Source organism: Zonotrichia albicollis, chromosome 27 (assembly GCF_047830755.1).
Source record: "Zonotrichia albicollis isolate bZonAlb1 chromosome 27, bZonAlb1.hap1, whole genome shotgun sequence".
Classification (NCBI taxonomy): Eukaryota; Metazoa; Chordata; class Aves; order Passeriformes; family Passerellidae; genus Zonotrichia; species Zonotrichia albicollis.
The window spans coordinates 47,895-74,220 of NC_133845.1; the positions used below are offsets into that span (position 1 = coordinate 47,895).

The 26,326-nt window shown below is 48.1% G+C and overlaps 2 protein-coding genes across 11 annotated transcripts; one reads left to right on the forward strand and one right to left on the reverse strand.

Moving 5' to 3' along the window:
- Positions 1–846: 846 nt before the first annotated feature.
- C2CD2L (C2CD2 like) lies at positions 847–23,793 on the reverse strand. Of its 7 annotated transcripts, none has more exons than XM_014272485.3 (14): positions 23,672–23,793; positions 17,217–17,312; positions 16,725–16,844; positions 14,709–14,819; positions 13,755–13,871; positions 13,009–13,126; positions 12,722–12,845; positions 12,153–12,217; positions 11,434–11,561; positions 10,960–11,131; positions 9,523–9,621; positions 8,740–8,873; positions 7,930–8,212; positions 847–6,514 (listed from the first exon to the last, which is right to left on the reverse strand). In XM_014272485.3, the coding sequence occupies exons 1-14, from the start codon at positions 23,684–23,686 to the stop codon at positions 6,294–6,296; spliced, it is 1,803 nt and encodes a 600-aa protein (XP_014127960.2). In that variant the 5' UTR covers positions 23,687–23,793; the 3' UTR covers positions 847–6,293. The 7 variants fall into 7 exon arrangements, with proteins under 7 accessions (XP_014127960.2, XP_014127957.2, XP_014127959.2 ...); XM_014272482.3 differs by lacking the exon at positions 23,672–23,793 and adding an exon at positions 19,972–20,160; XM_014272484.3 differs by lacking the exon at positions 23,672–23,793 and adding an exon at positions 19,866–20,054.
- On the forward strand, positions 20,171–25,616 carry DPAGT1 (dolichyl-phosphate N-acetylglucosaminephosphotransferase 1). Of its 4 annotated transcripts, none has more exons than XM_074559561.1 (9): positions 20,173–20,654; positions 20,731–20,851; positions 20,937–21,150; positions 21,665–21,811; positions 21,944–22,028; positions 22,482–22,670; positions 23,282–23,369; positions 23,706–23,861; positions 24,212–24,471. In XM_074559561.1, the coding sequence occupies exons 1-9, from the start codon at positions 20,500–20,502 to the stop codon at positions 24,212–24,214; spliced, it is 1,158 nt and encodes a 385-aa protein (XP_074415662.1). In that variant the 5' UTR covers positions 20,173–20,499; the 3' UTR covers positions 24,215–24,471. The 4 variants fall into 4 exon arrangements, with proteins under 4 accessions (XP_014127962.1, XP_074415662.1, XP_005494717.1 ...); XM_005494660.4 differs by lacking the exon at positions 24,212–24,471 and adding an exon at positions 25,053–25,616 and having other exon boundaries at positions 20,177–20,654; XM_014272487.3 differs by lacking the exons at positions 23,706–23,861; positions 24,212–24,471 and adding an exon at positions 25,053–25,616 and having other exon boundaries at positions 20,171–20,654.
- Positions 25,617–26,326: the final 710 nt, after the last annotated feature.

The window sequence follows — 26,326 nt, forward strand, 5'->3', positions numbered from 1 at the left end:
TCAATACTCCTCAAAAAGCCCTAAAAACTTTTTAGGCCTAAAAAAGCCCCAAGGATACCCAAAAACACCCCTAACAATTCCAATTAGTACTAAGACAGCCCTTAAAACACCCTAAAAAGTTATTTTAAAAGCCTTGAAAAAAGCCCTAGAGGTATCCTAAGACATTCCCAGAAAATTCCTAAAAAACTCCTGCAAAAAAAGCCCCTAAAATATCCTTAAAAATCCCTGAAAAAAACCTAAAAAATGGTTTAACTCCTACTTGTAACTCTGTGGCCTCCAAACATCATTTCTACCTTCCAATTGGGGTAACTGCCTGCACCTGCTGGGAGGCTCCTGGGGCAGTCCCACCTGTACCCCAACCCTACCTGGTACCCTGTGTCCTTTGCACCCCTAACCCTCAGTGTCAGCTCTCCACCTGTCAACACCCCTCCCACTCCCCATATTTGCCCCTCAGCCTGCAATGTCTGTGTGTCATCCCAAAGACCGTGTTAGGCCTCCCACAGGCTGCTGTAGGGAGTCACCGGTAGGCGACGGAGGAAGTGAGAGATGGGGCAGGGGCAACCTGGATTTCAGAACCCCAGCAGACGGCCACCCACTTAACACCACAGGTACCTGAACACCAACTCCAGCCTTTCTCCCTGGCAAACAAAACTCACCAGATCAGGCTCCTGATGGCAGACTGCAGGAGCCACTTGGTGCTGTCAAACCAGCCCGACTTGGCACTGGTGCCACCTTGGATCTGGAAGGCATCCTGCACAATGCGGAATTTCAGGACCCAGCCAGCCACTCAGGGACAGGTTGGAGGGAAATTCACAGCACTACACCAAGTATGAAATCAGACTCAGGTTTTGATTTTCATGTGGTTTAATAAGTTAACAGATTCAGCCATTACACAGCAATAGAATTCTCCTTTGAGATTTACAAAGGTGCAAGAACTTCATTTAGTCATATGTAGTTTTATTTTCATTATTAGCTACACAGTTCCAATTCTTTCCCACCTGAACAATGTGGGGTCAAAATAATCCACCCAGACAGAAAGCATCAAAGTACAAAAGAGCACACACGAGGAAGGGTGTTAATTCAAATTCTGTGTGGGTATTTGGTCCAGTACCTTACAAAGCAAGGAAAGGTGATGTGGAGCAGTCATGCCTGTAGAAGGAGCTGTGAGATCACAAGCACAACTTTGCCACAAGTTTGACCAATGCTGGGACTGTTACTCTACCCTGAGACTCACTGTGACTTTGCAGTAGGGGAGTTGGGATGGAGAGAACAATGCGAAAAGACCACAAACTACAACCCTCCAAACACTCAAGCATCTCCACGGCTACTCAGAAATGACTTCTCTGTAGGTTCAGCAAACAATGTCCCAAGAGAAACTACATCATTGCTTTAACAAGAATATTTGCTATACGCCCAGTTCTAAAAACAGCACTTGCCTACGGTTGGAAGAAGCTTTCCCCTTTACATTCCCCTTCACTGAACTTGCTCTCCACATAAGTAGTCTCCCCTTGCTCTTCCCCATTTCAGTCTAGCTGCCTAAAACCCCACCCTCAACTGCATAAGCTGCATGAGGGTGCTTGTAGGGCCAGGAGTTGGACTTGCTTGCTCAGGTCTGCTCCTGAATAAGTCTGTGCCATAAATGGGTATGAATGCCACAGAAGCTGGTAAGGCCACTCTCCTGTCCCATGTATTGGCATTGTCGTCCCCAGTCACTTTGCACCACATACTCTATAACTAGAGTATGCTCTTATTATAAGCACGTGCAAATACACATCCATGCACCCAATTCCTCTGGCCTCAGACATCCATCATGTTAAATCCTATGGCACCCTCAGAACACTGAGGTTTTGAGGTTCCCTTCATTTTTTCCTGTGTCTATTTTCCACTGACTCAAGAGGATATCTCTCGTGGGCCAACACCGAGGTCTTTGTGGATGATGAGACTCCTAAACCCTTCCCCTAAGCACAGGGAGAAGATTTATCTAGACAGAAATATACTTACAAGCATAATTACAGCTTTCAGCTAGCATAAATCTATTTTCTTCAGAGAAGTAAAAATACACAGGTAAATTCTAAATCTGTTCAGCCAAAATAGGAAACTAACAAACAAAATCCACAAACAAACAAGAAACCCCTAACAAACCAAAAAACCCTCCAAGCAAACCAACACAAACAAAACCCCAAAATAATCTCAACAAAATGCCTACTTTGGCTTCATGTACAAGTCAGTGTTCTGCTTGTGCAGCCAGTAGAAAAATACAGCATCTGGAAAGCAGGCCCTCATATGCAGGTTGAAGCCTCCACGCATTCAAGCCCCACTGCTCTGCTGTTCCTCTTCCACCATATATTTGGTGGACCAATTTCACAAGGTGCAAAAAGCGAGCCTACCCTGAGACAACAATCTGCCAACTGCAGATCACTCGAGCTTAAAAATTTTGATGGTGGCCTGTGCCATTCATGGGGTTACTCTGTGGCCCCGAGCATTATGAAATGCCACAGAGCCCACAACAGCACCAAGGCAAGGGCACACGTATCTGGAAGAAGTTAAACTGGGAAAGTAGATTTCAAATAGCATTTCTTCTTCAAATAGCATTTCTTCTGTCCTAAAGCCAGAAACACAGAATACATTAAATACAAAAGAGGTTTCTTAAAACAGCTATTCTGTGGGGGGAAATTCCTGGGGACTTCATCTTTGCAGCTTCTGGAGAACCCTGTGTGACATTCTCTTTCCATCTGAGAAAATTAGGATAGACAAATTGTTTCTCACACCAATAACCACACCTCCACCATGAGGCGAATTCATTACCATTCATGCCTTTGAGGAACCAGGAACCTGTGTTCTTAAAGTCAGGGTTAAAAAAAATGGCACCTACTGCCTGGGGGATGAAAACATCTTTGTGGGCCAGAAAGAAAGCCTTGCTCAGATAAGAAGAGGAAAGATCAACACGTTTAATGAGGAGAGTATCAGAACCAAAAAAATTTTCGATGCACACAGCAGACTCATACCCTGCTATCCCTCTGTTCCTCAAACCGTACTTTTGACAAACACCCTGAAAACCAGTCTGGACTTAGAGAGAATATTCAAAAGAAGACAAAAGGTTACAATAGCACTCCTATGCTGTACAACTTGGAGAAGCAAAAAAATGTCAGAAAATACATCTCTTCTAGGAAACACAACCAGATGTAGGACCTAATATTTGAAGATGTGCCCTGCCAGCACTCGATGACATCCCTTTCCTTTGCAAGCCGTTCAACCAGATACTGATTTGCAGCACAATTCACTGCCAGTGGTAAAAAACACTGCTAAAAATTCAAGGGAAGATACGCCCCTACTGGAATGCTTCCCACATACCATTCACTTGGCCAAACACAGTGCAGATGTCTTCCGCCACATCAAGTTCAAAATCAAAAACCGTATCTCCACTGCAAGTCACTGGCGGGCATAGCCTGGAGCCAACAAACCGGGAACAAAACAGGAAAGCCACAGATGTATGACAGGAACTGCCCATTTAACATAGCTAGAAAGGGTCCCCAAGGCCAGTGAGTAACTTGAGCTTCTGTTTAACTCCCTTTCCTATCACCTCCTCCTACAAGCCAGACCAAAATATGCTGGTCAAGAATCTAGGTATGTGTTTGTCAGACAGAAACCTTGCCATTTCTGCCTCCAGTCTACAGTGACAAGGATAACATTGGCTAGCCCTCACAGTCCTCCTTGTGTACATGAGCCTCAGATCCCTGATTCCGAAGAATGGTGAACGGTGTTCACCTCCAGCCACTCCACACCAAGACAGCTCAAGCTCCTACAGTTTAAAGAAAAGAACACATGACTATCAAATGAGACTCATGGTAGGTCCTTGACTAATCCACAATTGAAATGCCACAGGCTCTTCTGCTCAAACCAGCATTTCTAGTGCAAGGCTTCACAGTCTTGTGCCAGAGAAGTGGTGCTGTCTGGATTCAAATCTTCATGGTTTAGTACCTTGAGATGGTGTCCTAATGAATAAATAAAATCCAAAAATGGAACATAAAGTATGTCATAGCTACAAGTCATAGAGGGGATGGTGCAAGAGAGAGTACCAAATTGAAACCAAACTCTGAGACTTTGAGAACAAGGGTGTGTCAGATCACATGTGACAGTACCGCACCAACCCAGCAAAAGAAGGTGTGATGTGAAATCTGTGGTTGTATTGCTATAGGCAAGCTACAGATGGCCAAGTTCGAACGGTACTGTAGCACAAACCAGTCACTGACATCAAGGAAAATCATTCTCGGTGAGAAACAGCGAGTTCTCTGGCATCCATAGTGCATGGAAGTGCAAAGCAAGCCACAGTGCCATGCGGACAAGGAACAAAGAAACAAAGGATAAAAGACATAACAGAGTTTGTGGACAACAAAGACTCCCAGACCAAAACAGATGTAGAGGTTCCTGGTCACCAGCTGAACTGATATGATTTTTCAGATTCATACATGCCCAATCACGTGAGGAATCAGCAGGAAAAACAGCCAAGAGTCCCTGCTGCTAGCACACACAGGCACTTTCAGTTACAACCCTCAGTAACTCTGGCCTTCCCCACCTTACAAATTCGGAAGAAACAGCCACCTGTAAATCCTTTCGCACCAACACACCAAACACATTCTGGTCCTTGGAAATGGCACACGGTAGCAGTATCAGCAAGCCAGGGTTTGTCCTTCCAAGAAACACATTTTACCTGTGCCATCAAGAGAACTGCTTTTTCAGTTGGCAGCATCCTGTACAAGGAAGGACAGCAGACACTACCACAGGAGATACTCTGATGGAAGAGCAGAACTAGAGAATACAGTCAGGCCTGGGAAATACCTCTTCCGTGAGGTACTTCCTCCCCTCAGTCCTACCTCCTTATCTCAACAACCCACAGGATAGCAGGAGGTTTCTCTCAAACCAGGCATGTTGACAGGACATGAGTGTTTCTCCAAAGAGCATAGTTATGTGCTATCTGAAGGGAACTTCTGGGGATATTATAGATAAAATGTGTATGGGCCAGGAGACTGGACAACTGTTTCTCTAGAAGGACAGTGTCCTCCTGCACAGGGATTTCATGTCTCCCCCTGCACACTTCTCCCTCTCTGCAAGTACTTACTGCAGAAATGTCCTCTGTTTGAACAGAGGGGTCCGTGTTTGCGAGAAGAAAGGAAATACCAAATACAATCCAGAAGGATTCCCTCAACTAAAAGAAACCCATCAGTGACAATATATAAACTCTTGCCTCTTTCTGCCACGTGCAAGCCCCTTCAGTGTCCCCATTGAACTGCCCTTCACTACATTCCTTGCCTTATTCCTTGCCATCCATCCCCAGCATGGTGCCAGTCCTTGGCATGAGAACCATGACAGCACGAGACTGGACACTCAGCAGGTCTGGAAGACAGCCTGGCAGCCCTTTGGGAACAACCCCAACCACCCCCAAGAGCAAGGGAATAGCTGGTGTGTGCACTCAGTACAGGCCCTTCCCTGTTCAAAAACACAGATGTGGAAGGAGTGTTGTGTCACGGGGTGGTTGCACAGGGTGGCAGAACCGACAGCACTGACCGGGCATTCTTGCGAAGGCTCAGGCTTCCATGAAAACTTGTACAGTAGTTAAAACTTCCTTCTTCTTAGAGACTTCTTCCTTCACCAACAGAGCACAGCAAACAGGGGTTCCTCAGAGCTGTGTGAACCACTCTTCCAATGGCAGAGCCAGGTGGAGGACCACAACTTTGACAGCTGACAGCTGTCTTCTGAGAGCTCACAGCTCAGGAACATATCACCCTGCAGCACACCTCAAGTTACAGCCTCTGCACCAAGCACAAGCAATAACAGTGTTTAGATCATCAGTGACTGCATCATTCTCTGCCACTAGAAGACTGAATGAGGCTACATGTCACACTTCTTGGCCCTATAGCTAACCCAGTAGTTTCTTGATTTTAACTCTGAAGGTTGCCACTTGACAGACCTGCCCCCCGTTTCCACGAGGCACCTGATGACACACACGGAGTCATTTCTGCAGTTCCTGGAACCCCCAGGGGGATTAGCATGCCACCTGGATTTTCTGGGAGAGCACAGTAGGGTGCAACAAGCAGAGAAGGCTAAGCCAAGGCAGCCAAACAACCTAAGTCCTGGGTTTGCCACCTCCGCTCCCCAAACGGCATAAAGCACTGGGGTGTCTTCCCTCAGCCAAGGTTGGAAAGAACTGGACTTCAAGTCACAGATACCATGGAGTGGGAAGACAAGAGACTAGAAAACAATCTCTGAGAAATTTTTCCAATGGGCTTCTCCCTCCTTCAGTTTTCACCAGCTGTTGTGTTGTCACTACCTTTGGGTTTGGATTTAGACTTGAAGGAGAAGCGTTTGATGAGGCGGTGAGAGAAGCTACCAGTTTTCTTTCTGGTGGTGGAGTTGGCAGTGACATTGGACAAGTCATCGTGTGACTGGCTCAGGCCTGCTTCCTTCTGCTTGCTCCTTCTCCGGAAGATGAGCTTGGTACCGCTCCGAAGAAAGCTAACTGCAGAGACAGGAAGGAGACAGAAACCATGATAGTGTCTTGGACTGGCAAGTTTCAGGGACAGTAACACACCCAGCCATTCTCAGCTATACAGCAGTCCTCTTCCACACTGAGAGGCAGAAGTACACAGCAGGTTGGCTAATCCCAGCTTCCCAAGGCTCAGCTGACGATAGACTGCAACACCAACAAGCTGCCTCACTAAACATTCCATCCCATCTCCTCTCTGCGTAAAATTCCTTTTACACAATATCCTCCTCTCAGTGGAAGCGTGCAGCATTTCAAATGACAACCAAGACTCACATGAATGGAAAACAAAAAGTGAGATCATCTGAACCTGAAGACCCTGAGAGGAACATACAAGATGGAAAAGGCCTCTCAGATCAGCCTGTCTCAAGGGCACAGGGATTAACTTTGTCCCCTGCGCCTGGAACAACTGCCTGCATTTTCATGACGTGCCCAGTCTAGAGGCAAATAATGCCAACAGCTCTTTATGACTCCCACAAGCAGGAGAAGGTGGAGATGCCAATTGCTTTCAACCTCAAATGGATCAGAAAGACAACATACAAAACCTGCAGGCCATATAACACTACAATGGTATTTCCTACAGACGGGGTTTGCTTTCCATTTTCCCTCTGTTCCCCCCCACCAGCTCTCTTGGGAATCTGGGTCACACACCCTTCTACCCACTGACATTCAAAAAAGGGGCCTCCACAGCCCAAATCATACCTAGTTGTAACAAGGTACAATTCCCCAAAATTTGTCCCACTCTAATAGTCTGAGTAATCAAGATTTTAATTTGCATTTCTTTACATAAGTTGGTAGCAGAAAAATCCAAGGTGCACCATCCACCTGACAAATGTGTGGAAAGGCCAGGACAGCAGCTAGGTTGAGGCAGCCCACTTCATCATTTAAAAGAAGTGAGTTTGTGTGAACATCTTACATTACAACAGGTCAGAGGCACTAGCTGCTTCAATACTAACAGGGAAAGAAGGAGGGCAATCAAGGCCCATACAATCTACATTGCTGGGTGGCCTCCATGTCCACACCACAGCAAATTCAGAGGATGAATCATTATTTACGAGCATGTGCCTCATTTGTGGACCTGGAGACCAGGGAGAAAAAAGGGGTTTTCTATAATACACAGGCTGTGCAGGGTTCCCATCTAAGAGAGCACAGAACCTTGAAAGGCTACAGGAATCAGACACCTACAAATGAAGGCCGTTCAAGTCACTTCAGTGGAAAAACCACAAGACAAAGGCAGGCTCTTCCCAGCTCCATCAGAAGCTGCTCTTTGCTATGCTAAAAGGTGGCTGCAGACCCCATGCTTGGGTGTGGAACCTGGATGTCACTCTGTCCTCACGTACAGCTAATGCTATGGGTCATGTTAGCTACCCTACCTAACAGTTCATGCTTACCTTTGTGATCTTTCAAGCTCCTTGTCTCAAGGGCTCCTGTGGAGCCAGTTTCAGACTCAACATCTTCCACGGATGGTCTTTCAGAGACATCTGATCGCGTTGTCTCATCCAGCTCCTGACTGTCCCTCTGACCCAATGGCAACGCTTCCAGTGGCCGCGACAATTCAGTAAAATCGTGCATCTGGTCAGTTGTGCTGTCTGCCTCAGAGTCCCCATACGCTGTGGCCTCCAGGGATGCAGCATAACCCAGAGAAAGTGCCATTTCGTCTTGAGCAATAGGTACCTGAAGGGGGGTTAGAGAGGCAGAACAGACATGAACACAGGATCAAAAGAATTCCACTCATCTGCCTACTGCCATCTATACCTACATATGGGCGGCCCAGTTCAGATCATCAGTGCCAGATGGCACCAATGGACAACTGCCGCTCTTTGGCTGAAATATACTGGAATGTGGCCGATTACAAGGCATTCTGCTGCACATCCCTTACTCCCGCAGCAAAGTTCAGGGAGAACTCCTTATATTCTCCACAAGGTTCAAAACCAGTTACGGCAACCACATCCCTTTCTGCAGCTGCCTGTTGTGAACTCCCACTGGCAGCTGCCCTTTAATGCTCACTGGGAAGCAGCTAAAGGTTGTGAACTCCTATTGGCAAGGAACCTTTTAATGGCCACTGGGAAGCAGCTAAAGGTTTCTGATGAGCCAGTCACCCATGCTTCCCACACCGGTCCCTACAGGACAGGTTAGTTTCATACACGCATCCCTACAAGCAACCACCCAGACTGGAAATGCAGCTCCTAACTACCAGAGACCTTGGACACTCCTGAGATGATCAGTGTACTACGTTTCGTCGGTGTCTTCTTGGTGGTCTTGTTATTCGTCTCAGTTAGCTGCCTGATTGCCGTCTCAGCCACCGGATCCAAGCCATTGGGCAAATGGCTATCCCCTGAGCACAAGAAAAGTACCAATGCTTGGAGCAGCAACCTTCAGCAGAGGCAAAAGGTCGCTTTCTGACTGCAATGCTTGCAATAGGCAACTTACATGCACACAAATGCATGTAAGTTCCCCCACCCAAAGTCTACGATAGACTTGTCCAAAGAAACAAAATGAAGGAAGCTCGGTAGAGGTAGCCGTTGGCTTTTTCAGGTACCTGAAACGTTTCGTTTCCCACCAGGCATATCATTAAAATACACCTCCCCTTCCCCGCACCACTCAACAAAGACTTCCAAAGACTCCCAATAGTTTGCTTTGGCAGCAAACTGTCAAAAGAGCTGCAGTGCTCTGTTCTAGACACAATCAGAGCCCCAAGTGCAGGGTGACCAAAGTTGTGTGGGTCCGGATAGCCTGGAAAGTTCTGGTCAAGCAAGGAAACACTCATAGTCCCTGACTGGATGGTCAAAGGGGAATATCTTTTACCTGCCCACACACCACCACCACCATCAGCCTTCTGCCCCCACCTTCACTCAGGCACTTGGACATTCTCTGAAGCAGAAAATGCAAGCAAGTTCAGGGAACCGCACTCAGACTGCCACTTTCTAAAACAGGCTAAGGAACACAGTTAATTCAGTAAGAGCCTCAAATTTCCAAGCACTTACGGCTACTGCTGGGCAAGTGGCCATGAGGACGGCCAGTCTCCAAGAGCACTGTTGTCTTTTCAGTCACTTCCACTTTGGAAGGCGACCTCGATGGTGAATCTTCACAGCAAAAGAAACACCGAGATACCAGTAAATGGAGATGAAGCTTACACTACTACGTTATCATATTGTGCCCCCTACACAACCCCCAAAAGCCTCAAGCGAGCATTTGGAGAGCCTGCAAGGCAGCTCTGTAAAGCTTTGTGGCAGAAAGAAGCCCACTGGGAAAAAAATCAGCATCACTGAATGTTTTGGGTTGGAAGGGACCTGAAAACCACTTAGTTCCAACCAGACTGCCATTAGACCAGGTTGCTCCAAGCCCCATTCAGCCTGCTCTTGAACACTTCCAGAGACAGGGCAGCTACAGCTTTCCTGGGCAACCTGTGCCAGTAACTCAGCACCCTCAGAGAGAAAAACTTCTTCCTAATGGCTAATATAAATCTACCCTCCTTCAGCTTAAAGCTATTCCCCTTGCCTTATCACTGCATGCCCTTGTAAAAAAATCAGTCTTCAGCCTTCCTACAAGCCCCCTTTTAGGTACTGGAAGGCTGCTTGCTGTAATGTTTCCCCAGAGCCTTCTCCTCTTTGGCCTAAACAGCTTCAAACTCTCTCAGCCTTTCTTCACAGCGAGGTGTTCCAGGTATGTGACCAACTTAGCGGTCCTCCTCTGGACTCACTCCAACAGGTCCATATCTGTCATGTGCCGGGGGGCCGCAAGGCTGGACACAGTACTCAAGGCAGAGTCTCACAAGAGCAGAGCAGAGGGGGAGCATCACCTCTCTCGGCCTGCTGGCCACACCTCCTTTGATGTAGCAAAGGATATGGTTGCCCTTCTGGGCTGCAAGTCCTGTGAAGCTGACACAGCAATACTTCATTCATGTAATTTCCCAGCCCGCCTCTTGGAATATCCAGCACCACATTCACCAGGATGCCAGACCACAAGCAGCAACAACCCCTAGGAAGCCAGATCAACATACTTTTGGCTCCACAATCGGTATGTTCAGCCTAACTTTTTTAGCAGTGAAGAAACTAGAGAAAGCCTGGCTAAACACTTAGCCTGACATCATGCACAGGTTATTTGGCAGCATATGCATTAGACATCCCACCACCAAAAGGGTGTGTGAAAGGCTCATCCCTCCCTCACCTCCTCCAGACACACAACTGCAATTCTCTACCCTAGGGCTACACAAGAGTTTCCAACGAAGGGGAATAGCATGGATGCCCGTGTTCTGACCCACACACCAAAAGCAATACATCAAGCGTGAGCCTGCCATATCCAGGTGTGATGGCTAAACACTTTTGCTACTGCCTTCATGAGCAGCCATGGGGATATTGCAGCTAAGTCTGTGCTGCCATAGGAGCCACCTGTACAATAAACCTACTGCTGTGCAGCCTCACCCAGTTTGCAGTCTGCCTTGGGCCGGGACTGAATTGTGGTGACAGTAGTCACAATGGTGCCATCAGGCATGATGGTCCGGTCCATCTCCACCTTTTTAGTGGGGGTGATGCTGGTTCTCAGAGATGTGGCATGTGGAGCATTCAGAGATGCAGGAGACTCCTGGAACAGCAGCTAAAAGCAGTAAAGCACTGATCAGAGAGGCACTCTTCTTCCCAGATGGAAAGGCAGGCATGTTTGGGCAACAAAAGCTGCAGCTCTGGGTACCAAGGGGCCATTCCCAGTACAGTATAAGTTCAACAGCAAGAGGCTCAGGGACCAAGGGGCAGGTGACATCCACCCCTCCATGGCACAAGGATCTGCTAGCCGTCTGTGCCGAGCTCAGGCCCAAACATGCATGTCTCCAGCTAGAGGCTCACATTATGAACTCTTCCAGAGCATGCATATATGCACAGCTTGTGCATATATGAGCTCACCTCCAATGTAATGGTAGCTTCAGCTGTCAGTGACTGTCCAGCTCCCGGGGCCAGTGAGCAGACCTGTCTCCCAGATGGCTGCTTGTCCAAAGAATCTATCAAAAGTGTGGCATATGCCAGCAGCACATCTGCAAGAAGGAAGAGCAAAAGTAATACACTTCACATGACCTCAGCACCTCAGACATCTCCAAGGTAATCCCTGCTTTTGGGAAGCAGCACAATAGGTCAACACAACACATTGCCACAACTCCATTAACTCCCAAGTTTGAGAGGGAGAAGGGGCAAGCAATGCTCCTCTGCTCCTCTTTAACAATTCAGGATTCAACTCCCTTAAAAAGATGACCACTGTGTGGCCTCCATCAAAAATAGATGCTGCAGTAAGTCCCCAACTGAGTACAAAAGAACAGTTAAGAGCCTTATGCAAAGCTCTCCTAATACAAGAGGCAAAATCCTGCATGCTTCTGCCTGCTTCAGAATGCAGACAGGCAGGCCACAGGAACCTCCTGATTCAAGGTCAGACCCAGACCATTTTGGCAGAAGAACAAAATGAGTTACTTCACAGAGTCACAGAAGCTCACATAAAGCTAAATATGAAAAATCCTTTGCAGAACTCATCACACATACCAACAGAGAACTACCATGAGCTTAAAGCACAGGGAGTCCCTTAGGCATTTTTGCCTCCCAGTCTTAAAACCCATCTTAGGGTTGTTCGTACTCACTTCCCCCTCCATCGCTGCTCCTCAGCACCTGTAGTTTCAGTTCTTTGCTTCTAGGTCCCAACTCCCTGTTGAAACCGAAGAGGGGCTGGTGTTAGGCAATCTTTTTTTAAGTGGCCACGGAGCAAACAACCTCATTCTGTATCTTCCCTCCCTCAAATCTCACCCTTTCTAAAGTTTCAGTAGCATGCACTACCATGGAGGACATGACTAGAGTACCAAATGACAAAAAGGAGAATTCTGGTTTGCGTGCCTTGCAGAGCTGTGTAGGTTGACAGTGGAAGTTGAGAGGGCAGTGCCTCTGAAAGGCTGTTTATGATACATCCTATTGCAGCTGCTGCACCTACATTTAGCACTTCTGCCCACCCAGGGAAGTGAGAAAGATGTATGCAAGCTGGGGCCAAATGCCCCAATCAGCAGTCTGGCACAGGGGCAGCATAAACAGACATTGCTCTGTGGCACAGACTTCATCTCTGCACCGTGCACATCACTTACTGCAGCATGGTAACGATACCCAGACATCATGCCGGTCCGCCTACACTGCTCCAGCCAGAAAGAGAACAAACACTTACAGAAAGAACTCGTCATTCCACTCCATCTCTTCGGCAGCACCGACACTGCCACCTATCACTGGCCTCGTCCACTTCTGCTGCGGGGGGCTGTCTAGCTCTGCCACACAGCGTATCTCCCCAACTCCTGCAAGAGAGACAGAGGGCACATGTGCACTGATCAACAAGAGGCAGTGGTTCGTCACACACACCCCCCTCTTTTCCATTCAAACCCACTCAAAACATCCACTTGCTCCAATCTCGCCACCTGCACACTTGCCCACGTGGATCAGCAATGTTTTCATGCTTACCTCTCTTTCCCTGGCAGCCCAAGTTCAGCACTCGAAGATTCCGGAGCAACAGCTTAGAACCCAGAGGGGCTGCTGCTACTCTGGACGGGCACTCTCGAGTCAACTTATTGCTGGGTACCTGAGGAATGATGAGAGCGAGACCATTACCTTTATCATTCACTCACCAGCAGACAGCAGCAAGAGGCATCGTCCTTGTATCTATTAAGTAGCTCCTCACACCAACACAGGGGAATACCCGCAAGGCCATCAAGGGATGCTGCAGGTTTCCCAGGCCATTGACCTCCAGTAGGCCCTAATGTTATTTCAGATGGGAAGTTTAAGGCAGACAGAGGAGGCGACAGGCAAGAACAAGCTTGCTGGCTACTGGACAGTCAACTGACGATGACAAACCATGGGACATTCCATGTCTGCAAATGCTGCCTTGGAGAGAGCCCTCGTGTTCAGAGCAAGACCAACCGCCAAAAAGAGATGTATCTCAGGCAGTCCAGCTCCACAAGGATGTGACCAACAATCAGCATTCAAGAAAAAAGGTGGAAGGAGTTGCCCTTAGGAGCAATTTCTAATTATCCCTAAGCACCACATTGCAGTACCCAAACCCCTATGATAGTGCAGGCCAGGACTCGGCTGTCACCCAGAAGTGAAACTCAAGCCTTGGATCCTGCCTGAGCCTCAGCCCTCAGAAGTGTCTTGGGTTAGGGTTGTGCCTGTGTTTGGGGCACAAGAATGACACGAGAAGAGTGACTTACTGCACTGGCCCCAGCGGTACAGGCCACCAAATTCACCATCATGGCTGGCTTCGTGCTGACAATGGTATCCTCGACCAGATCCTTTATAGTGGATAAATCTGCTCTCCCTTCATCCTTCTCTCCGTAAATCAAGGGGAAATGCAGGAATGTCATTAAAAAATGGACACATTTACAGCTCCACCTGCCTCTCACGCCTCTAATATGCTACACAGTCACTCTCCCAGTAATAACCCAAACACTCTTCCCACATTCCATACTCGCTCTCCTCAGAGCTTAAAGCTTCTGTGTAGCAGCTGCAGGCAAATGCAAGCTTTCTAAATGAGACAAACTAAGTCTCTACTTCTGTAGTTTAGCTGGTGTAAATTTTTACAGTACAGATTTTATAGTTTGCCACATGCTTACCACCTCAGGAGATGGTGCCACCACACTTTTGGGAAAACAGTCGAATTCCTAGAACTACTCAGTATAAAGTAACAAAGGTGTCAATAGAACAAAAAATCAACCAACCTATCCGGATCACAGAAGTGCAAGCACGCCCACATTCTGTTCATTAAACCTCTAAACCCAGGGATTCCCCACATTAATCTCCTACTTTTAATTAATCCCTTCAAAAAAACCCAATCAAACTTAACCAACAAAACAACAACAAACACCACCTCACACAAAGAAAGAGCGGCAACCCAGCTCGTTTTGCAGCTCTACATGTGACAACAGCAGGAGGAACCAACATAGACAGAAAGCCTTCAATAGATACTGGTGCCACTTCAGTCCTCTTGAGGATGCTGCTTTGACACAGTTGAGCTAGTACCGATTCCAGGATGAAAGAATCCTCTCCACTGCCCTAAAGGGCCATGGCAGTGAGCTGCCAACCCTTCTCCTCCACAGCAGCCCACCTTCTAGCTGTTTCTGCTCCTTCCTCCACTCACAGTCAGCCTTCCATTGTTAACCACTCACCTCAGGAAGCCCAAGTCGTGGAAGAACAAAAAGGTCCAAGTCTGGTCTGTCTTTGAATGTCCATGACACCAGGAGACCCTCATTCTGTATCTCCTCCAAGTGGATCTCCACCTGGCCCAGAACAAATATCCATAGCTGGAAACAGTTTCTGCTTACATTAGGTGATTTTTGACCCATTCCAAATTCAGCAATTGAAAGGCCCTCACACCAGTGCAACAGTAAAAAACAGAACATAGGAACCCAAGTGCTCCCAGGCCTACAGGACGAAGCAGCTGCAGAAGCTCCATGGCAAGATCTGGCTCCCACACTGCAACTGGATGCCCAGGCACCACCAGAGGGAAAAATGATCCATTTTTTCTTTTACTGAAGAAAAAGCCTGCAGAGTACAATCCACAAGTGCCCAACTGGGCACCAACACATAGGATATTTACTGAGTTACATCACTTAGGCATTGCCAAATGTAAACTCAACCATTTATAAGTCAGCAACACATCTCTACAAGATGATCCTCAGGTTGAAGACCCACCTGGGTCACCAACAGTCTGCAACAACAAACTAGAATATACACTATCCTGTAGTTTAGCTGAAGTTAAGAATTTGCACACCCATGTACCCATAAAAGCATCACTAATGTGACAGACAGAGGCAGAACCACACACGAACGGAACTGAAGTGACCTGAGAGCTCTACTAAAAACTGGGTAATAGAATTCAGTACAGTTCTCAATTACCAGGTTGACATTTACTGACAACACAGAAGGTCATCAGACAAAAGCAACATATATGAGACACAGTGGCCACGTAAGTAACCACGTAAGTAACCAACAAGACGTGAGCCAGAATGGACAGGGCACAGGGCACAATTGGGAACACAGTACTTGAAGTATTCCAAAAAACAGGTAGGCATGTGGTAATCTAGCCTGCATTTTAAAAAACAGCAGCAGCAAGACCTCAATTAGAATACTATACGCAACTCCTTTACACGAACAATCAACCCAAAACTTCACCAGGTGCAGACAAGGAGACCTAGAAAATGCCAATGAGTAGGGGAGCAATTGGATGAGATGTGAAAAAGGGGACTTTTCAGAAATAAAATGCAATTGCAGTTGCTGCCCATAACTAGACTGGCAGCAGGTACACTACATGCTAAAGAGAGAGAGGAGCTCTGCATTTCTGGAAATGACCACAGAACAGTGGTACAAAATCAAACTGGAATAACCTGATAAAAGTATGCTGAAAATTGTAATAAAGCTTCTGAGAGCAAAAAGGTTCAAGAACAAGCTTCAAACTGTCTGCAACAGCATGGGATTAGCTTCTGCTATCACTGAGTTACTTCTAATTTTGCCATGCCATGTCTATCTTTTCCTTTTTTTTTTTTGTGCACACTACCTCCAAGCAAGATACCATCTCCAGCATCATGTCCTTCATCATGATGGAAAACCATATTTCAAAGAATCAAATCCAGCCAGAAAGTAACTATGGAGTTACCACCCATTGTGATTTAAGAGCTTCTTTGCTGGAATAAGCATCTCCGATATCCAGAAAAAGCTGCACTGTGCTCTTGTGAACGTAATGAGGGGAACTGACAAGCAAACTACTCCTCACCATAGATTTCTTTTTCTCACCCACTACTAGGACACCATACTTTTACATAGCCTTTCCCCTCCCATACCTTCCCCCTTCCACTATGCCACAAGGGGAATTGAATTCTCTGAACTTCTCACTTCTTAAATACCCACTTGAAAGCAGTGTATAGAATGCAGCCATGTCTCAAAACTCTCTGAAATTTCTTACAGCTAAGTTTCATAGCCAAAATCTGCATATGAAGACTCAGAAAACAAGACTCGGCATGCAGATGGGGAATATTTGCTACCTCACCAAATGTTAGTGACAGCACAGCGCTTCTCCCAGCCCAATGAGGCCTTTATTTGCACTTTGAATCAGGTCCTCCTTCCTCGATCAGCGTGGGACTAGATGGAGGAGGGAGGTCAATGTTTAACTTTTTGTAATCCCTTACCTGAGCCTGCAGCACAGCCAAAGTGACATGATACGTGTCCACAGAAACAGCAACTGAGGACTGCTGAGTAACAGAGACAGGGAATTTCACAGCTTCAGCTGACAGATGGCACCACAGCACCTAAAAAGAAAAGGAAAAGATGAGTTTATATCCCGGCAAGAGGCTGCTGTGTTGTTCTCGCCAAGTTCAAAGCTGCAAACCTGCCAACTTCAGACCCTGTGCTGTGACAAGAGCACTCCTCTGTTCACCACAGTAGAACCCTGATGTTTGGGTTCAGCCTTCACACGTCCCGGCTCCACCAACATATCTTCTCTCACAGAGCTTACTTGTGCAAGCTCCAGAGCCTCCAAACAGGAGACAGGCCTCCAAATTCCTCCAAACAGACCTCACACAAAACTTCCCTGGTTCCACCATCTCCATCACAAAGGCCTCAGCAGTGTCTGCAGAACACACCATCACAACAAACTGCAGTTTAGAACAGCAAAGCCTTACCATGCTGTGGTCCGACTGTCCCTTGCATGTCACACAACTTATATTGGCAGCTTGTGGTAACTGAGGACCCTCTTCAAATGTGATCTGCACTGAACTCTGCAAAGAGAAAACTGTTAGTTCCCAGTAGTCAGAGCCAACCTGATAGTTCCAAAGAAGATGAATGATGTGGGGTCCCAGAGACACTCCAGCCAGCATCCAGAACTATCGCACACTATAATTCTACCCACCTCGACTTGTCTATACAGAGAAAGGAAACAAGGTGTCCAGTTGAAGCTTGAATTCACAGATACGAAGCACCTCCAGGAAAGTCCAAATCTCATCCAGAATCTCACACAAGGAAAGTCCTCCACGATAACTCCCAGACCCCGCTTCAGAAAACAGCTTTTAGACCCAGCAACTCACTGAGGCAATGCTACTCCACACAAGGAGCAGCTGCAGCAGGAACTGAAGTGGGGCCTTCTGGGGCCTTCATGTCAATTCAGCCACCAGCTAATCTTCCCTTTACAGGAGTTCTAAATTCTAGAACTTATACATTCAGGTCATTTTGTGATAATGTGAGTAATTCAACACATGACAGAAAAGCACAGCATATCAGATATGGGAAACTGGTGACACTCTGACTATTGCATTGTGATAAGAGGGGCATGGAAGCAGAGGGTGAGTTTCTACAGAAGGAGCACTATGCCCAGTGGGGGAAGGCACTTCACGTTGAATCCAGCCTAGAATTTGTCACTCATTCAAAAAGGGAGATACTTTTCCTATCTTGCTGGAATACTCAAAAACAAGTTTGCATTATGTTTTTCAGGACTTTAACTGCCTACACAACAGAAAGGAAACCCTTTCCCACTTATACGATTAAAAAAAAAAAAGGGGGGGGGATATTGCAATAGACTTTGGACAGCTTTGGACCACAGTTTCTGTAGGTATTAAGTCACTGCCTTGCAGGCAACACAAGCTATAATGGAATTATTTCCATATGGAATCATCAAGGCGTACTCTCCTTCATGAACTTCAAACTGCAGATAATACAATGGCAATACCGGGAGAATAAAGAAAATAAATACCAGAAAATTTGGAAGAGATTGCTGCGGAAAATCAGAGTGACTACAGTATTACCCCAACCCGCGTTAAACGATGCGTGGTAACGCGCTCCGCCCTTTCCGTGCTCGCACTGCTCCCACGCAGGCCGAACTGAGCCGTACGCAAGGTGCCTACCGGCTCCTCCGGCCGGAGCGCCGCGAGGGCAACGGCTGTCCCGGCACCCGCGAACAAAGAGCAGGCTGGTCGGCCCGCCTCACCTCGCTGCCGCTCCCCGCGCTCCCCGGCTCGTGCCCTGCCGTACCCCGTGCCGGCGCGCCTGGCTGTTGAGAGCTCGCACCCAAGCTCGCTGCCACTGCTCCCGTAGGGACCTCAGGGCGAGAAGGGCCGCGAGCAGCGCCCGGGCCCCGGCCTCCTCCCCCGCCGCTCCGCGACGCCGTAGTGCTCGCAGGGCCGTGGACCGCCAGTACTGGAGCAGCCAGGCCGCCACGGTGAGCAGCGAGGCGGCAAAGAGCAGCACTAGCGCGGCCCAGCCCAGGTCTGGCCCCATGGCACAGAGCGCGGGGCTCACGGCAGCGCAGCGGGCATGGCGGGCGGGCCGCGGCGTTGCCCCGCTCGCGGCACCGGGTGCACGTGGCCCCGCCGCAGCCCCGCGGCACCGCAAGCGCACCCGCCGCCGCTTCTTTCCTTCCGGCGCGGCGGAGCGCGCGCGCCCCCCGCGGGCCGGCGGCGCCGCCCGAGCCGCGGCGCACACCCCGCCCGCTGCTCCGCCCCGGGCCTGCGTGCAGGCCGTGGTACCCGGTCTGAACGGTCCGGGAACCTCACGGCTGCTGCCGCGGGTCTTCTCTTCTGGGGGAACGAAATAGGAGCAGAGCCGCAATCTGAAAGCCCAAGTCCCCACCGGCTTTCCGAGCTTCGATTAGCGACGCTTTTCTCCTTCACGTCACGCTTTTTTCTGATGGGAGTCACTGCCCCGTTCCCACCAGGCACGCAGGACACAGCAGCAACGCAGATGCTTTCCGTTCGTCCGCTCGCGATTGTGCCACTCTCGCCGTGGTGGGCAAGTAACACGAGTTTTCATCACCTCCCGACAGCCTAACCCAAAGTAGCAGCGGCCTCTGGCCAGACATGCTCCCCGGCACCTCTGTGCTGTGCTTTCGTCCCCGGCGGTACTGTGTGCCCGCTTCAAAGTTGTTATAAAGTTTACAAAATCACTTTTGCATATGTGCAACAGACAGCAGAGCAGAGGTGGCCTCTCAACACAGCAGCAGCTCGTTAGGTGGCCATAAAGCCATCAGAAAAATCAGATAAAGCCATCAGAAACTATTTCAGGTTGCCATACAGCTGCAGGGCACGTAAAAGTTCTTCGTATTGCTACTGGACTTTCTGCTGCGTCTCCCCCTCCGCTCATCGACTGACACCTGAACGAACAGAACAGTGAATGGACACTGAACCTATCCTGCCTTCCCCTCCCCACCCCGCAAAAATGCCCCGAGGGCCCATCAGCAGTTACAGATTTCCTGACAACCAAAAATATCCAGTAAGGTATTCTACTGAATTTTCCCGACATCTGAGGAAACACGTGGGGAAACGAACCCAACGGCCGCTCACTTTTCCGATCTTGCGCATTCGGCACGCGGGTAACACGCCTCGCCACCCCGCCTGCCGGCGGTGACTGCGCTGGCCGGGACTCGCCCGCAAGCGCGGATCCCCAGACCTGGGCAAAAGGCGGTTCCGGCTGGGAGGCGGCGGAGCCGTCGCTCATTCAGCGCGGCCGCGGTCCCGGCCGCTCGCCCTCCACTGGGACTCACTCGCATCCCGCATGGGAGGAAGTGACGTACCAATAAAGAGCGGAGGGGGGGGGGGCAGGGTGGCCATGGCCGTTGTGGGCATTGCGGGGCGGAGTCAGTGGGCCGTCCCCGGGAGAGTGCTGCTCCCGGCGCAGAGTTTCGGAGGAACCTCGCGGAGGAGGAGAAGCACCGCGAACCTTAGCACCGGGGACAAACCCCTCCATACACCCTCAGCGCGGCGGAAAGCGCTACCGATCCCGGCCGTCCTGCGAACAGAGCTCCGTGCCGGCAGGAGGCTCATGCCAGGGCCAAAGATGGCGCCCCCGCACCCGATAGGCCGCGAGAGCCCCGCGCATCCGGCGCCGCCCGCGTAACGCCCGGCCGGGAAGGCGGTGGGCAGCGCCCCCGCCCGGCCTCGCTCCGCGCCCTTGGCAGGGGCAGCGCCCGCCGCGGCCATGGCGGCCTGGCCCACTGTGCCCCTCCTCATCAACCTCGGCGGGTCGCTGCTGGGCTTCGCGGCCACGCTCACGCTGATTCCGGCCTTCACGGACCACTTCCTCGCCGCGCGGCTCTTCGGGGAGGACCTCAACAAGACCTCAAGGCGGCCCGTGTGAGTAGCGCTGCCCCAGGGAGCTGCCCCGCGGGCCGGCCCAGGCATGGCTGACTCTCCCCGCTCTACCTTCCAGCCCCGAAGCACAGGGCGTGATCAGCGGTGCCGTGTTCCTGATCATCCTCTTCTGCTTCATCCCCGTGCCCTTCCTGAGATGTTTTGTGGAGGAGCAGTGCGCGGCCTTTCCTCACGACGAGGTGAGGTTCGTCTAGTGCTGCAAGCGTGGCAGGCAGGGGCAGGGATTGGCCACCGGTGACCGAGGTCCTGTTCTCTGTCCTGCAGTTCGTGGAGCTCATCGGTTCGCTCCTTGCCATCTGCTGCATGATTTTCCTGGGCTTTGCAGATGATGTTCTGAACCTGCGCTGGCGCCACAAGTTGCTTCTTCCTACCATGGCTTCCCTCCCTCTGCTCATGGTTTACTTCACCAACTTTGGGAACACGACCATTGTGGTGCCTAAGCCCTTCCGGGTGTTGCTGGGCATGCACTTGGACCTGGGTAAGTTTATGAATCACCAGAAGCTGTCATCCATGTGGCAAGGGATCACATGGAGCACTTCTTACTGCAGAGGGAGCAGACTAAGGATTTGCTTAAGTAATCAGTAAGAGAGTGGCAGTCCACCCACTAAACGTTAGGCTGGAAAGAACATCCAGAAACCCAGTGCACATTCAGGTGTGCATAGACAGACGCCAGTCATTTTCCCATGATCCTGGCAATACAGCTGAGTAGTGGGGCACACAGCACGTGGCTGATAACATCAGGATGTTAGAAAGACAGAAACAGCACTACAGCTGGCCACCATGCCACGGCAGTTTGTCACAGTACACGTAGACATGACAGCCAGCTTGTAAGAGAGGAAGCAATCTTATTTGTAAGCTACCACTATCAAAACTCACTCAGATTGTTAGGTAATAGGTTGTTGTATAAAGCAAGAAGTGAGAGCTTCAGTGAATTGGTCTAGGGCCTGCTTTGCCTCCAAATACTGATGCATTTGGCTTGCTCTGCTCTGCAGGTATCCTCTACTACGTGTACATGGGTATGCTAGCAGTGTTCTGCACTAATGCCATCAACATTCTTGCTGGAATTAATGGAATTGAAGCAGGACAGTCGCTGGTGATAGCTGCTTCCATTATCATATTCAATATTGTAGAGCTAAACGGTAAGGAAAATAACAAACCTTTGTGGGCACAAAAAGCAAAGGGTGATTGAATTCTAGATTTCAGTAGCTGGTATTACTAGAAATGAACCAGTCTTGTCATATCACAAACACATGTTTTTCTTTTTTCTATAGGGGATTATCAAGATGATCACATTTTTTCTCTCTACTTCATGATTCCCTTTTTTTTTACCACACTGGGCCTATTTTACTACAACTGGTAAGAGGACAGACATTCAGAATTTGTTTGGAAGCATCCTTTCCCTCTAGTTTCTCCCTTTTTGAATGAACAAAACCACTTAACCACCTCCAGGTGTGGAACGCTGGAGTGTAGAGAGGCTTCTTGCCAGATCCAAGAACACAAAGCACGGATTGTAATATTGTATTAAAACAATTGTGGTCACACCAGCTCACCCAGACATGCCGAATACACTGTCTCCTGTGCCTCACTGGCTGGCTTTTCATACAATATTCTCCGCAAGTCAGGTGGTGGGTCCCAGTCCTGCAATTCTTAGAATAAATACCTACAATTGTTTTTACTGCGCAGATCTGCTGCAGATCTCCATTGGCCCCTGACCTGCAATGTGGGCACACATTCAGTGGTTATAAATAGTCATTTTTGAGGAAATAGCAGTCATGTCAGACCTTTGCTTTTCTGCTCCATGGATTACAGGTACCCATCTCGAGTGTTTGTTGGGGATACCTTCTGCTACTTTGCTGGCATGACCTTTGCTGTGGTGGGGATCTTGGGACACTTCAGCAAAACAATGCTGCTTTTTTTCATCCCACAAGTACTCAACTTCCTCTATTCATTGCCTCAACTCTTCCACGTCATTCCTTGTCCCCGTCACCGGCTACCGAGGTAATGTACCAAGTGACCTATAGTGGTACTACAGGTTGTGTCTTTTACCTCCAACACCAGCTGAGAAAGGTGGTGGAAGGTGCTCTTTTTAAAAGCCGTCAAAGTATGCTTTCTCTTTAAAAGACAGCAGCTCACTCTGCTAGCTACAGTCAGATCATACAGTAGAGGTTTCTCAAAGAAGTGCACTTCTCTGACCAGCCCACCCCTCAGATACAGAATAATTTTTAACAAGGTTAGAACATGATGATTCCAACCTACAAGATCGAGAGAAATTGACACAGGCTGCTTTTAATACTGCAGTAGTGGGATCTGCTAGGATTTCATAGTAGCAAGCATTCTATAGCACTATGCCACATCAGCAGTTCTCTCTGCAGATGTTAGATTCTTCTGTTTTATTCTTTAAACTACACAGGATATATTGGGGGTGCAATGGGAAGGAGTCTTCTCTGCCCCACCTGAGGGGCTAGATACTAGCAGCTGTTTTTAAGTGCATCAGGTTATTCCTGTTTCTTCCACCACTGGATTTCTTTCTCAGCTGTGGATCGAAGTCTGCTTACAAAGTGATATATCTCCTTGTTGCATCTGGACTAAATTTTAAATGTTTCTTTTAGGCTTAATCCTAGTACAGGCAAGTTGGAGATGAGCTACTCCAAATTCAAAACTAAGAGCCTCTCTGCCCTGGGAACAAGCATTCTGAAGGTAATTTGTGGAAAACATTCATAATTCAGGTGCATTTTGAGGCAGTTATCAAGTGAAAGAGAAACAGGGTGGGAGAAAATGCAGAACTTCGGGGTTCAGTAGTTACTGAAGAAAGTCTGCTACCATCCCTCCCAGTCACTTGATTGTGTTAAAAATCAGTCTTTCAGAATAAACACACATAGAAGTACCCCAGGACCATCATAAGTCTGTCCTGTCTTTTCAGTAAGACCACAACCAGGATTTCAGGGCTGGTGCAGCAAAAGGGGTCTTGAGCAAGATTAGCCAATGAACACCAAACATACCTGGTGAAATAGCATCCAATATTTCTTTCCTCAGGTAGTCAAGATCTTGCACGTAGTAGATGTGAGGAGTGGAACAGATGAAGATGGCGAATACACTGAATGCAATAATATGACACTTATTAATTTTGTCATAAAGCTGATTGGACCCACCCACGAGCGAAATCTCACTCTTCTGTTGCTACTCATTCAGGTCAGACAAAGGGTTCCTCCAGTAGAAAGATTTACTCTGCAATAGAAACAGATCTAAGTCAGTATCAAGAGCTTTAAGGGAAAAGGGGAAAGTAAAATATCGTGCTCTTCACACAAAGTGCAGTTGAGCTGTGGAGCTTGAGGAGAATAAGAGGTTTACACACTTCAAGGGGGGAAGAAATCCACACACACCTCCCTGTTCAATTGAGAGCCTATAAAAAAAGTCAGAAGGTTAGCTTAAGAAGATTCCCAAGGCACGAGTCATTGGTTGCAAGAAAAATGTGAGCACAGCGGAGTGCCTTGCCTTTTCACTAACTCAAGACAGCCTTTCGGTATGTTCCTGTTTTTCAGTAATGCCAAATAACAGTCTCACAGTTGTCACCAGCAAGTGGACTTGCATAAGGATGGCATGTGGCTCAGCAGTCTCTCAGTCTGAGGGGCATGCGGGAGCATTTTGAAGCCACTTGGAGTATAAGGATGTGCTTCACAGATCCTGCCGCTACCTCTATTCAGCATGTGAATTCGCGAGCATAGTGTAGTGAAAACACCGCTTTTTGAAAGGCCTGCATTGGTTAACTGTCCACAATAAAATCCTTCTTTTCATCTTCAGATTTAAGATAAGGGATTCTTACTAGGAAAGAGACACTTAGCCAGAGTCCAATTTGAGAGGGAGAGCTTGCAACGAAAGCCTGTTGAGGGCTTAGGCAGATGACATTGACATTGGGGATGGGAGAAGACAGGAAGTAGAGAGCACTTATCTTGATCCCAGTCACAGCAGAGAAGTCCTGATAGCACCTTATTGTAAGGATACTGAATTTCAGCTTTGACATAAGGTATTTTCCATTACAAACCATAGGGTTTATGTTAAAATAACATAAAATTTACGTTAAAATTTCTTAAGGGGGAAGGAGTTATTCTCAAACTCTTATCTCATGCACATGTTCTTAGAATGTGACTGTGTGAAGGCACAATGAAAAATCTCCCACTGATACCTAAAATCATCAGAGAAAGAAACAATGTCTTTGGATAGACTTCTGCAACTTCCTGTACCAAAAAAAAAGTAGTCTTTAGTTGCTATTTTATGAAATGAGGCATGCTGGAAAGCTTAGTAAATCCATTTGGAAAGGAGGAATCTGACAGCCTGTAAACCATTTTACAGTATGTTTCTGTTATGTGTCTGATTTTTACCTAGGTCCTTGGCAGCACGATTGCATTTTCGATCCGGTACCAACTAGTGCGCTTGTTTTATGATGTCTGACTGGACTGTCAGGAGTGAGGGAAAGAGTTCTACCTGGCAGTCCATTTTATCCAGTTGCTTGACCAACTGATGATTCAACTGATGTTGCTCCCACCCTCTGGGAACCTCAGAATACCTGTCAAAACACAAGCAACTGCTTTGCGTGAGCTAGTTTTGAACCGGGATGTTCTTTGTGCACCAGAGGCTTTTGTCCAATTCTGTGATAGAAAAGATTCACTACTACTCGGACATGATTGTTACTAGGAATACCTTTTAGAAGGGAAGCAAATGACAGCACTTAGGGAAAGTGGGAAAGGTGGAATCTCTATATGTCTAACAAAGACTACTGTTCACCAAGAGAGAAAACAGCAGCTTTAATTTCTGTGAGCAGAATAAGTAAACCAGATGCCATTCCTGGCTTCTCCAACCAATCCTGTTTTTGGTCCATGGACACAGAATGTCATGTTATAACCCGTACTCAAAACTAAGAGTGCTCCAAGAATAAAATAATTCATGGTACCTTTTCCCCTGCAGTGGTTTGCCTTGACAACATTGACATGCAGTGAAACTAGGTTGTGTGATCCATCTCTAGCTTTCTACCCTGTTAGGCATCTGCTCATTTCTGCAGTGGACACTCCCTCTTTTTTTATGGCTACTGGGAATGTTCCTGCTGATAAGCTTTTAATTCTGAATACCTTTATAGTCTGCCTTCCTCCCCGGAAGAGGACGCGCCTGAAACAGACTAGCAGATTAAGGATCACTATGTCCTTGTTTTAACAGGGCATCAGTAAGGTCCTTTTATTAATGCGGAACTAAAACTGCTGACTACCAGTCCCTTTTCTTCAAATACAAACAATTATTTATAGAGCAGTATTTAGCACCATAGTTCAACAAAGAATTGCTACCTACCTGACAGAAAAACATAGCACAGGCATTGGAGTACCAGGTTATAGTCTTTGCAAGTGCAGTGGTAGTGAAAGTGAAATAATGCAACAGCAGAAACAGGGATGCTGAGGTGGCTAAGAGAAGAAATTGCCAGGTCCAGTACACCAATAGATGCAAGGGCAACGGACCTCCCCACACCCAAGTCCAGCTAGTAACATTGGAATGTATTACCAGAAGGCAAAAATGCCTATGTCCAGCAGCACTGATCAACACAGAAAACACACAGCACTCAAGTACGAATGGTATGAGTGCCTGAATCCTCTTCCTCCTCTCCAGCCAATCAG